The sequence below is a fragment of the Hippocampus guttulatus genome, chromosome 11 (assembly GCF_054856545.1).
Source record: "Hippocampus guttulatus isolate MCC_2025c chromosome 11, RoL_Hgut_1.0, whole genome shotgun sequence".
NCBI lineage: Eukaryota > Metazoa > Chordata > Actinopteri > Syngnathiformes > Syngnathidae > Hippocampus > Hippocampus guttulatus.
Genome location: NC_141271.1, coordinates 20,843,504 through 20,856,363, shown reverse-complemented (window position 1 = coordinate 20,856,363; position 12,860 = coordinate 20,843,504). Strand labels below are relative to the sequence as shown.

General features: G+C 47.6%; 2 protein-coding genes and 1 long non-coding RNA gene across 3 annotated transcripts; 1 reads left to right on the top strand and 2 right to left on the bottom strand.

The window, feature by feature from the left end:
• ybey (ybeY metalloendoribonuclease) lies at positions 1-1,664 on the bottom strand. Its single transcript, XM_086123208.1, has 4 exons — positions 927-1,664; positions 467-598; positions 323-391; positions 1-140 (listed from the first exon to the last, which is right to left on the bottom strand). The coding sequence occupies exons 1-4, from the start codon at positions 1,134-1,136 to the stop codon at positions 45-47; spliced, it is 507 nt and encodes a 168-aa protein (XP_085979334.1). The 5' UTR covers positions 1,137-1,664; the 3' UTR covers positions 1-44.
• Positions 1,665-2,186: 522 nt separating this feature from the next.
• Positions 2,187-12,851, top strand: lss (lanosterol synthase (2,3-oxidosqualene-lanosterol cyclase)). Its single transcript, XM_086123207.1, has 24 exons — positions 2,187-2,233; positions 2,703-2,871; positions 3,386-3,524; positions 3,607-3,715; positions 3,801-3,922; positions 4,164-4,260; positions 4,901-5,036; positions 5,656-5,764; positions 5,874-5,992; positions 6,167-6,264; positions 6,698-6,725; positions 6,901-6,957; positions 7,703-7,774; positions 7,914-7,964; positions 8,043-8,192; positions 8,305-8,401; positions 8,729-8,834; positions 9,289-9,354; positions 9,413-9,490; positions 9,572-9,742; positions 10,141-10,219; positions 10,347-12,121; positions 12,207-12,236; positions 12,534-12,851. Exons 1-22 carry the CDS (start codon positions 2,220-2,222, stop codon positions 10,482-10,484), a joined length of 2,205 nt encoding a protein of 734 aa, XP_085979333.1. The 5' UTR covers positions 2,187-2,219; the 3' UTR covers positions 10,485-12,121; positions 12,207-12,236; positions 12,534-12,851.
• Positions 4,458-5,993, bottom strand: LOC147198623 (uncharacterized). Its single transcript, XR_015102194.1, has 2 exons — positions 5,845-5,993; positions 4,458-5,160 (listed from the first exon to the last, which is right to left on the bottom strand). It is a non-coding gene; the product is annotated as an uncharacterized LOC147198623 (long non-coding RNA).
• Positions 12,852-12,860: the final 9 nt, after the last annotated feature.

Here is a 12,860-nt window from a genome sequence, read left to right as displayed (position 1 = left end):
TTGGTTTTCAAGTGTTTAATGAATGGACTGGTCACATGTGGGTGTCACCTGTCCTGGTGGCATGGCTTCATCATGGGCAGTAAATGTTGCCCCGTCAGTCTGTTGTACTCGCGAAGAATGTAGCTTTCCTTCTGCAGCATCTATCGGAGCACAGCAACATAAAATGGCACATCAAAACTGCAAATTCAATACAAACCGTCTCCCTTTGCCTATGGCAAACATTGTGTTCCTGGGTCAATTTGACCCGCAACGTAACTGGAGGGTTAAAACCCGTCCGTCCATGCAGGCTGCTGCTTCCGCCGCAATCGTTGGGCACACATACCTCACTCCATTCCTCCTCTGTTTCGTGTCTGTAGCCAAGCAGGTGGCAAATACCATGGGCCGTCACCACCTGCAAACGCATGGAGTGGTCGTCAACAAACCCATTGTCGCAGGAAGGCTCGGTCATTTCCGTGCACCCACTCACAGTGAGCGCTTCGTGCAGATCCGTGGACTCCTCCTGACACTGTCTCATGACGAACTCCACGCCCAGGAAAATGTCGCCGAGGTTCAGCTCGTCTCTGTGGAGGGGGCACGGCATCTTACCGGGTCTCAGGCCCTGCAAAGCCAAGCCAAAGATTCATTAGCATTGCGCGAGGAGACTTTCACAAAGAAAGAAACATGTTGGACACATGGGTCAAATTGACCCTTCATGAAAAGTATTAAGTGGCAAAGTGTAAACAAGTCTGAATAACGATTGAAACGGTGAGGCGTGACTTAACCAGATAAACAATTACAAGGATTTTTTGTTTTTACACCTTTGGGTATTGGGTCAAAATGATCAAGGAACATGAGTCAAGATATTGAGAAACACAACAGGAGATTTATTAATGGAGTTAATTAGATATATTTGGGAATGTTTCTTGTTGAGTTTGTGTTGGGTTTACCTCATGGAATGGAAACGATAGGACATCTGTGGGTTCATCTTTTTTCCTGTAAATGTTGTTGATGTGCTGAATCCTGCGGTTGTCCACACAAACGACGCCCAAGTCGAACTTCTGGATACCCAAGATGTGCCTGAGGGTGTTCACGTCCTTACGGAGCCGGGCGCGGCGAAGAGGCACCACCTTCTGAAGATTCCTTACTATTACACCCATTTCTCAATAGCTGATATGTTAATATTGATTTCGAAGAGATGATTGCTAGTCGCACTGAAAACCCGGCAGCGGCCATGTCTGAAATCAAGGTGACACGCGCCAGTAGTGCAGCGAAGCCGGCTCAGTGTTCCGAACCATTTCTGGATTAATGTTAAGATAGATCCGATCAAAACTGCGTTCAAATAGTTGCATTTAGTTGTCGTTTTAACACAGTTTCGGTAAATGAAAGGCTCCGCAATGGCAGAATGCACCGTGTTCAACTGGGCTGTGTTGCTTTCAATGAAACTGAAATCGGCCGACAACAGTTCTACCAAAAAACCGATAAGGGCTGTCGTCAGTCAAACTGTCATCTCCAACAAAGCAAGTCATCTTAATCGAGATCGCCGGGCACGTTTGGCCGGAACGTTTTGATGAAAAACGGCGTCGTATCCAAGCGGCTCATACACGAATCGCTAGCAGTCGCGAATGCAACGTCATTGAATCGTCATACCCAAAACCGGATATACAGTTGTTTGTAACGGTTCCGTATTTATTTACCTTTTCAGAAACGATAATTTAATTGGCTGCATTTCAGAGCGTAATAAAGGTACTTGTATTGATTGTTCGATAATCCGCTGTTTAATATGACTACTGTCCGGAAGAAAAAAAAATTAAGACGGCCATACTTTTGCCCCATGGCAGAATTCTTTTTTTTTTTTTTTGTATCTGCGTATGCGTAACGGTTATTTAAAAATGTAAGCGTGACACTTAAATTACATCAACGGAGGCACCAGGCAAGCACGTGCAGTGATTATCCTAAGGGTTTCTGATTGGTGGAGATCACAGCCAGCTGCGTCACGCTCTTTGAACTTTGCTTTCTGATTGGTCAATCGTTCTCTGCTCATGTCTGTCCATGTTGAAGTTATTCTCGGATAGTGCCCCTATGCCTCCTGGGTAATGTAGTGTAAATGTGGTTTTCTTAAACGCTTTGCGCCTCCTAAAGCACTACACATACCGTGAGTGCCACTTAAGAGGCGGGAACCTTCGCATGTATCTGTGGACATTCTCTGAGTCAGTGGAGGACTCTTGTTAACTTTGCTGGGTATGACTGAGAAAATGTGAGTATTGAACACACCCGAATCCCACCAAATAAGACATTTTTAACATGAAAACTTGGTTGCTATGACGAACAAGAGTTTTAATATGTTGCTGTCAGTGGTTGGATTTGACCTTTTAATAACATAATATCAAACCTCTGATAATGCTCATTTTATTAAACGTACATTTTGTGTTTTATAACATTCCATTCTTCCTGTCATCGTATTGTTGAGTTAGTCACACTGAACTGAGCAACCTAGCCAGAGATGCACGCACACAAAGTGTTCATTACAATAGTTAGTAGATCACATATGTGCAATTTACATATTTCAATCTTAACATTTAAATTTCACTCTAATCCAAAATTACCATGGCAAAAATCAAGTAAGTGAAGTAAAGATAATCTGCAGCTGTTGTGAAAACGCGATATAAATAAAGATGTATTGTATTGTACATAGTGCATTGACTTCCTTCGTTGTCTTCGCCCAGGCACTTACGGAGACGAGGGGGACCGTACAAGACGGAGCCGGCTACAGACCTGAGCCGCTGGAGGCTTTCCAATGTCGAGGGCAGGCAGACTTGGTCATACATGGAGGATGGGGGCTCCCCAAAAAGGGAACAGACCATGCTGGAGGCCCATTCTTTAGGCTTAGACACGGTAGGTGCCAGGGGGTCATATTGTGTGCTTCTCCTAAAATAATGCTTAAAAATAAAGAACACTCTGGAGCACCCCCTGCAAAGTTGAGAGAATGGCTTCTTTTTCAACAATTAGACATCCTTCTGGTTTTCATGTTGGTAACATCATGGCCAAAAACTCACCAATTTTTGCATGCATCAATTAATTTTTTAAATTGCAATCAACTACAAACGCTGAACAAAAAGGCAATAGTGTTAATAATGACACACGAATATTTGTATTTATTATTATTCAACCTCATTCGAAATGACTCTGTAGCGCCCCCGCCTGGAAGGTTAGGAAAATAAATTGGTTCCCGGTACCGGCTTCGCCTATATTTGGTAGATGTCGATCATAACGGGAAGCACAAAAAAGTCTCAAGAACAGCGAGTCTCCCATTTTGCTCTGAACAAACAAGGAAAATGTACCAAACTAGCCCAATCGATCTGTCTGACACACCTTAGGGGAGAATCAGACTTTCATTTTGTCCCCACAGACTAAGTTTGTGCGCGACTCGCCGGCCTCCCACACGGCCACGGATGCCGCCGTGAAAGGGATGAACTTCTACAGTCACCTTCAAGCCGAGGACGGCCACTGGGCAGGGGACTACGGAGGACCTCTCTTCCTGCTACCCGGTACGATGACACGCCTGAAGACGAGGGACTCAAGCCACGTTTGGCCATTAAAACTAAACGAGGTTTCGAAACGTGGTGGTAGGCCTACTGATTACTTGCCACATCGCTAAGATCCATCTGGAGCAGGCCTGGAAGAAAGAGATGGTGCGATACCTGCGCTCTGTTCAGCTGCCCGATGGAGGCTGGGGCCTGTAAGGTTACCTCGGCTTTTTGCGCTTTCCGCACGGCCATCGGCGTGTGAAGGAGAACTTATTTGTATGCGTGATTTGTCATCAGACACGTGGAAGACAAGTCGACGGTGTTCGGCACGGCTCTGAGTTACACCTCGCTAAGGATTCTGGGTGTCGATCCGGATGATCCCGACATGGTTCGAGCGAGGAATAACCTGCACGGCAAAGGTTCTTTCTATGAAAGTCTTCATGCTACTAAACATTCCTGTTGATATCGCCGGTCAATTGATGCATCAAAATATACATACGATTAGTCCAAAAATTTCAAGAGGGTCAATTTGACCCCGTAACATAAAAGTGGGGTCAAGTGTATATTTTTCATATTGCTGTAATATAAGATGCGAGGTCCCGGTGGACGTCTGTTCCCGTGCCAGTAACAGAAGGGATGAACGGTCAACGTTTTCCGCAGGCGGCGCGGTGGGCATCCCGTCCTGGGGAAAATTCTGGTTGGCTATTTTAAACGTCTACAACTGGGAAGGAATGAACACGCTTCTACCGGAGATGTGGTAAGATCCAAATGCCCCACTCCCAAAAAAAAAGATATATTCCCCACTTTCATTTTGATTTTGATTATTATCATCCCCCACCCCCCACCCCCTGCATTTCTGACACGTCTGGATAATGAAACAAATCAAAATGGGCCCAAACTGTGTGTCCTTTCCAACAAATCTGTTGACAGAACCACTGGGATGCACGAAAAGGGTTGGTTTTTGGTTTTGGTTTTTATTTTACAATCTGCTTGGCCGAGTGATTCGATAGATTTTGTGGCTGTTGAACAAAACACCTTGAAAAAAAATGAGATCGTAGCACCCCATTGGAAAATTGGGACAATTGCTTGTGTTTTTCACCCAGGGGCGACTCGTTGCTTTTCATTTTGGTTGCACCAAGGTCCACATTTTTTCAAGCGCTATATCCTACTGAAACTGTATTTACGGGCTCCCCAACAACTCACTCAGTGGCATCCTCTGAAAAGTTTTGGGGAGAATTGGACGCACCAAAAGTTTTGAATTGAACAGAAAATAGCTTGTATCGTGTGAAAAATGACGATATTGTTTTCCGGGTCGGCAACGCAACCCCGACAAACTTTTTCTGGCATGTAATGCGTTTCCATGCCGTCCGACGTTTGTGCTTCCATTCGGCGAACAGGTTGTTCCCCAGCTGGCTGCCGGCCCACCCGTCGACGCTGTGGTGCCACTGTCGCCAGGTGTACCTCCCCATGAGCTTCTGTTACGCCGTGCGACTCGTCGCCGAGGAGGACGTCCTGGTCCTGGGCCTCAGACAGGTGCCGCGAGCTATTTTTGCCACAAGGAGGCGGTGTAACGTTACTCCTTCAAGACGTAGACCCGGTCCAACCTTCGATCCTTGACTTATTTTGGTTGCCCTTTCTTGTGTGTGTTTGTTGTTTGCTGTGGAATAACAGTACCTTACTTCAGACCAAATACCAAATGAATGAATCGTCTTTTCAGGGGTGTCAATACGCTAGAAAACTCACGCTAACGGGCCGGGCCCCCTGTGGGGAAAAAATAAATAAATAAATTCCGCTCTTGCCGAAAACACACCGATTTTTGTTTAGCGGGTCTCAAACTACGGCACGGCGGGCGACTGGTGAGCTCGTCAAGCTCACGTGGCAGAGGTCGTGGGTTCGATTCCCGCTCCGACCTTCCTGTGGGGAGTTTGCCTGTTCACCGCCGCGCCTACAAGGCATTTCTCCGGGCACTCCGCTTTCCTCCCACGTTCCAAAACATGCAAGGCAGGTGGAGTGGCCACTCCAAATCGTCCCGAGATGCGTTTGTGAGCGCCAATGGTTGTTGGTGTCCTGCGATTGGCTGGCAACCAGTACACCGTATCATGTGGATTCCTTGCAGCTTTGCGTTTCCTTTTTTTTTTTTCCTCCCACCTAGGAGCTTTACGTCCAAGACTACGCCACCATCGACTGGCCAGCTCAGAGGTGCAATGTGGCCGCGTGTGACATGTACACTCCCCACAGCACGCTGCTTTCTGTATTCTATAGTAAGTTCACAGTGGGAAATGGAGTCCCAAGTGTTTTGTCGGCAGGAGTCCACACCCCCCATGCTTGGTTTGTGACTCACCGCCGCGGCTCCTTTCCCTCTCTCCGCAGCCGTGCTCAACGTGTACGAGGCCCACCACAGTGCCACGCTGAGAGCAATGGCCGTCAAAGAACTGTACGAGCACATCCAGGCTGACGACCGCTTCACCAAATGCATCAGCATCGGGCCGGTAGTGGAGACATTCTGCTTTGCGTTGGTCTCAGAGGAAAAAAAAGAAAAAGATTTCTTTAATGCAAGAATTTAAGTTTCACAGAGAAAAAAAAAAACCACAAATTGAGGAATTTGTGACGAGCTAGGCCAAAGCAAAGTGGCGTAATGGCGACGCACGGCCTCTGCGTTGCAGATCTCCAAGACGATCAACATGCTAGTCCGCTGGTACGTGGACGGACCCTCGTCGGAAGCCTTCCGGGAGCACGTGTCCAGGATCCCCGACTATCTCTGGTCAGTCTGCGAGACGCAAGTCTGTTTTCTATTGATCAGCCAAAATAAATTCAATCGCATCTCCGGTACAGGCGTCCTGGCTTCATGAAACGCCGCATGCCGTGTAAAAAAATGCAGCACGTTGTCTCACGCATCACAAGAATGTCATCATAATTGCTCAGGGAAGGAGGGGGGGGGGGGGGCGGGTTCATTGGTTTGTTTTACATTTACGGCCCCAGAAGTGTTTTTCTTGTAAATATTTCCTGTAATGATGACTCGACTTCAGCCTGAGCATACGTCAGTGATGGCGTACAAACGCGTTGCGACGAATAAGCAAATTGCGCTTCCGTTGCCGCCAGACGGTGAAACAAAAGTCCCCCCAAAACTGTTGTGATTTCTTGATGTTTTTGGAAATAATTGGATCCGACTGAACTGAGTCGTTTCTGCATTTCAGGCTGGGACTCGATGGTATGAAAATGCAGGTGAGCCATTTTCCTCCGTGCCTACCCTACAGTACACTCGCAGCTCGCGTCACTGAGAAGATGACGACTTAGCGGAGAGCCGAGACAAAAAAAAAAAAAGCAGGAAACGTGTCGCATTGACTTGCTTGACTTGACTGCAATCCCGAGCAAAAAGTTTTTGTGTCCTTTTGCGCAGGGCACCAATGGGTCTCAGCTTTGGGATACTTGCTTTGCCGTTCAGGCTTTCCTTGAGGTAATTTTTCACAGAGGCTTTTTTTGTAGTTGTTGTTTTTGTTTTGTTTTGTTTTTTTTGCCTGTCGTCATGAAGCCAAGGACAAGACTTACACGTCAGGAAGTTGGAGAACGGGTTTTACCTCAGCGCCTGGCGGCGTCAAGCACCTTGAATAAGAATTTTGGAGTTTTTCCACAGACAGCAATGCGGCACATCTCCATGGTGCCTTTATCACGTTATTACCAACACTGGACTCTATTTTTATTCTCTCGTCATATTTGCACATTAGTCCACGGATGTCTTCAGATTTGGATTTTCTTCTTATGCGATTACACTCTCTTTTTTTCTTTTTTTATTATTTGCTTTTTTTGTATGTGGACTTCATTCTCAAGATTTGACAGCTCCTTTCTCATTTGTCATTTTAAAAAAATATATTTTGTCTCTCAAGAAACGATATATTTACCACGTCTCAATATTTTGACTTGGTTTTCATAAAATCACCTCACTGTTTTTGGAATACAGTCAAACCTCGGTTTTCAACCATAATCCGTTCCAGGAGGCTGGTCGAAAGCCGAAACCATGTTTGCCATTATAATCAAAGTAAAAAAAGTTGAATCCGTTCCAAGTCTAGAAAACAACTTTTTAAAAAGCATTTTTTTTTCAACTATTTTCCACCATAAACTGTACACGCATGCAATAAGAGAGCAGGTCATATGTCAAATACTGTTGGTAAAATTGGTTGAATTTCTCGAATGGGGTCTTTCAGGCCGGAGCCCAAGACAACCCCGCGCTAGCCGAGTGTCTCGGACGCGCCCGCCAGTTTCTGACAGTCACACAGGTGAGAACATTTGAATATGGGCGGCGGTCGGGAAGGAAAGGACGTCAGAGAAAAATCCCCGTCAATGTGAAAATGGATTTTTCCTGTTGTTTTCTGTACCCTGTTTTGCCTCCACGGAACTCGTTTCCCCCTCCACCAGATCCCGGATAATCCTCCCGATTACCAAAAGTACTACCGGCAAATGAACAAGGTACACGTCGTATCACCCGACGATCCTTTTGGACTCGAAAAAACGGAAGCGTTTTGTAATGCCGACGACTCTGGACAGGGGGGCTTCCCCTTCAGCACCCGCGACTGCGGCTGGATCGTCGCCGACTGCACCGCCGAGGGCCTGAAGTCGCTGATGCTGCTGCGTGAGCTGCGCCCCTCCGTCGGCGAGCCCCTGGCGCCGCAGCGCTTGTACGACGCCGTCAACGCGGTCGGTCCATGGCGTTCGGCATCACGAATTCTCCCTCGCCTGCGCGTGCGCGCGCGCTCGTGTGTCTCGGGTCAACGTGACGCGCGCCGCTTCCCATCTTTTTATTCCATAGTTGCTGAGCATGAGAAACTCAGACGGCGGGTTTGCCACGTATGAAACGAAGAGAGGGGGGAGACTTCTTGAGCTGCTCAACCCATCGGAGGTGTTTGGTGAGTCTCTTGCCGGAGACGCGAATCCCACCCCCGAGACCCGCCGTTCCGACGGATAAATTCGAACCCCAGACTGCAGGGCAGACGTGTTTACGCGCGCCTCACCGCGTTGCCCAATTATTTCTCAAGCGGTGGGAATACACGCAACCAAAAACAAGTTTCAGAAAACGAGAAGCCAAATACAAAGGTGCCGTTTGCCTTGCGACATTTTTGGCATCTGACTCGCTCCTTTCAACGCGACCGCAAAAGGACGAGCGGCTCGTTTCGTCTTCGAAAGAAGATGCGGCGAGTCCCGTGAAAATAAAAAGCTCTGCTTTTCACAAACAGGTGACATCATGATCGATTACACGTACGTGGAGTGTACGTCAGCAGCGATGCAGGCGCTGGGCCATTTCCGCAAGATCCATCCCGAACACCGCGCAGAGGAAATTAGGTACACCCAAACAAGTACTCCAACCTGCCCGCGCCCGGGTCACATTGACCCGGGAACAAACATGTTGTATCCGAGCAAACAAAACATAACCGGATGGGTGTAACGAACACAACCACAATGCGCCTCGTAATGGGTCACTTCAATTTGTGTTTGCGACCGTGAGTTCATAATGAGGTGGGATTTGGTTTGTTTTGTTTCGGACACTTTTGGATGATTCCGGTAAGATTTCGATCTCGATCGATATTTAGCACTTGACCTATCGCAGTTCATAGCGCAGGGAGGATGAAAGCCATGTTTTGAATCGCGTGTTGATAACACTTAGCACGCCGAGCACATTTCACACTAGAAAAGTAGCTTTTTTGAAATATGTTAAATGTGGCGATTTGTCAACCTTCCTGAAAAGCAAGGTTGAACCAAGGTGCGAATGATGTGCGTCGCTGTATCTGTGCCCCAGGAAGACTCTAAGAGACGGGCTCGATTACTGTCGGAGGGTGCAGAGGCCCGACGGATCCTGGGAAGGGTGAGCTTAGCTTTTCCTCGGCGAGATTATGCTCTGTGCTAACATGTCTCGTACTCAGGTCCTGGGGAGTTTGTTTCACCTACGGGACGTGGTTTGGCCTGGAAGCCTTCGCCTGTATGGGACACGGCTATCAGAGGTGCGAGGAAGTCGCGCGCACTATGCGCAAGTCCAAAAAGTACGTCGCAGACCGACGATATGGGTGTTCTCCTTTCACTAGCGACGCATGCGCGGAGGTGCGCAACGCCTGCCGCTTCCTGTTGGATCGGCAGATGCCCGACGGCGGCTGGGGGGAGGACTTTGAGTCGTGCGAGCAACGGCGCTACGTTCAGAGCAGCTCGCCGCAGATCCACAACACCTGCTGGGCTCTGTTAGGGCTCATGGCGGTCAGGTGAGGAAACACCGGATGGATCGCAGTACTTAAAAATAACACACACACACACAAACAGAATTAGCTAGCGCGAGCTAGCTAGCTAGCTAAACCCATGAATTAACAGAAATCCTCAAACCTATTATACTGCAGGTGAAATCAAGCCATGAAAAAAAACTTTTTTCTTCATGTTTTTAATGGATGCAAATCGATTTTGAAAAGGTACCTTTTTACCGGCTGAAAGTGACCCCCAACCCACACGAACCTACCTGTTTTAATAAGGCCGCTCGGTTGGTGACCAAACATCCGCAGAAAGAAAACACCCGTTGACAGTTTTTATATATCCGGTCGATGACAACGGAACGATCCGTGCTTATGTTAACCTTCGAATGAGTTGACGGCGATGTGTGTGTCGGAAGGCACCCCGACCAGCAGGCCATCGAGAGAGGGGTCAAGCTGCTGATAGACAAACAGCTGCCCAATGGAGACTGGCCCCAGGTGAGCCTTTCCCACCTCCCGTACTCGCGCTGACCACCGAGATCCGCCAACGAGTCGCCCAACGTCAGGTTCGACCCTTACGAATACGAAGAACGTGATTGACTTTGCGTTGTCTCCCCCTGCTCAGGAGAATATTTCCGGCGTGTTCAACAAGAGCTGCGCCATTAGCTACACTTCCTATAAGAACGTCTTCCCCATTTGGACCCTGGGCCGCTTCGCTTCACTGCACCCCCGCAGTTCTCTAACCGGAAAGCTCAAGCTGTGAACACCCGGAGCATGGAAACAAAAAAACAAAAACAAAAAAACACCTGGTCCATTTCAACCATGAATTCCAAGACGCTGTGTAAGTGCCCCCGCGGGATAGTCCGCAGTGGCTTCATATTCATCCGTGCTGACTAAAGGAGCCCCAGCATGGAACGTTAACTTTTTAATTGCTTGTTTACAAGTGGTAACGCGTGAAATTACACAACCGAGTCAATCTTTTGGAAGACGCTCGTCTGTGAGTGAGCCGCTTGGAGTTCTGTCGAATGGGGACGTCACAATTTTGTTCGTGTCGGCCATATCCTCGCCACACTACTGTCTGCGCTACAGACGCGGATGCGCGACGCTAATTGGCAGGTGGAAGGAAGTGCTGCACAAAGCTCGGAATCACTTTTTGTTTTTTCTTCCTGGAGTGCTTTTGCTAATTGCTAATCAATTTGAGAGGCATCTTTGTCATTTTGAGGAGTGTTTTTTATTTTTATTTTAAACTTTCCCCCGCACCATGTCGAGGCGTGGTTTCCAATCGTCTAACGCATTCTTCGGTCACGAGCCTTTATTCTTCAGGACAATTGTTTGTTTTACGATCGTCATTGACATACCTGAAGTTTCCCATGGAACCAACACGAGGAGTGCCTCGCAATGTGCTGGCGACGGCAAGCAGATCTTTCAGGAGGATAGCGAGCCAGCGCTCAAGAGGCTGGTTTATCCTGTTCTGACTTTTTCCAAGAAATGACCCTTTCACTCTCCTGTTAAGGTCATTTGCGTTCATATTCATGGGTCGTTTTGACCCGGGGCCCGTTGACCTAGAACCGTCGGAATGGAAAACGATCCCAATAAACGTCGTTTATATCTCATTGTTATTTATGTTACTCGGCATTTCAACACAGATCTGAGCGGAACTACTTTCAAGACGATTTTAACTTGAATTTTTCAGCGACTAAGTTAAAACATTCGCTTCGACTTGCAATATAATGGATAGGTTTGTCCAAAGATATTTCTCAAAATTACCTTGACATCGAGTAGCTATTCCTCTTTTACTAGTTTCTTGTCATACAGTGCACCTGGAAAGCACAGTATCCACCGATATGTAACGCGGGAAAAGTGAAGCGGCCGGCCGGACCTGCCTGCAGTCCAGACACGTTTTCAACGTAACACAGGTCTGGACTGCAGGCAGGCCAGTCTAGTAGCCACGCTCTCGGGGCAACTTACTCTGGGGCAACTTGACTAAAAAATACATCTATTATTTTAGTGAGTACTTTTCTTTCTGGGATGAAAATGTGAGAGAGAGCTGCTCCCGCAGCGGCAGCCAACTTGACATCTTCAATGTCCACAACTTGTTTGGATGCCAAATATGAAACGGCCGGTGCCACAGTGAATGTTTGTGCTGACGGAATGGTTTGTCTGATTTCTTTTGTGTGCAAAAGAGTCGCGTCGCGCCGCATCCAATATTTGCATACAGTTGCAATCCAAAACGATCACATGACAGCATCCGAAGGTGTGTCCGCATTTTTGGGACTGTGACAGAACGTCTGGTGTCGCCAACGCCTTATTCAATTTACCCGCAGCAACAAATAAGCGAGTTGCCATAAAAGCGCAGCCAGTCCAAAGGTGAGCAAGTGTGGATCAAAACTCCAGCAAAAGGTAAAAATTCAGCAGCTTATCTCACTCACTTCAGGTCTAAACTTGAAAACATCAATTGTGCTTTGTTTTGTTGTTTTCATTTCAGGGCGTCGAGCTGAGATTTGTTTTCATCCAGGTATCTGTCTTTCATTTTTCACACAATGCGTCCTCGCCCCTTTTTTTTTCCCAAGGCAAATCCTGGCAATGATCAAACTTTGATCGCATTGGCAACACCCCCCACCCACTCAAAAAAAAAAAAATCTTGACAATTCACTCATCTGTCTTGCATATGTACTTCAGATTTGGGCAGCTTGCTTAGTCAGAGTTTGTCAAAGCATACGATGCCTGGATTGAATTCTATATTAAATATTCCAAAGGCAGAAGAATTCAATTCAGCTCACGAGGGGCCGTCTCTCTTTTTGTCCAACTCAAGGCAGAAAGCCATCCTGCAAAGATGCCCCTCAGATATCCTGTCTATCGACCCTACGTTTGTCAGCCGGCGTATCAGCCGGCGTATCGCCCCGTCGTGACTTGCGCTCCGCGGGTGTACTGTCCTCCGGCTCCAGTTTACGGACCCTACGGAGGAAGGCCCGTCGTCGGGGGATTTCGGCCCGGCTACGGCTACAACTACAGCTACGGCTACGGGTATAGACCTGGTGCTTGCATCAGGCGTTGACTCCGTTTTGGTCAGCGGTTTTCGTCAGTTTGATGTATCAGCCCTGAATGCAATAAATGACACGTGTGAATGAAAGCCGGTGCC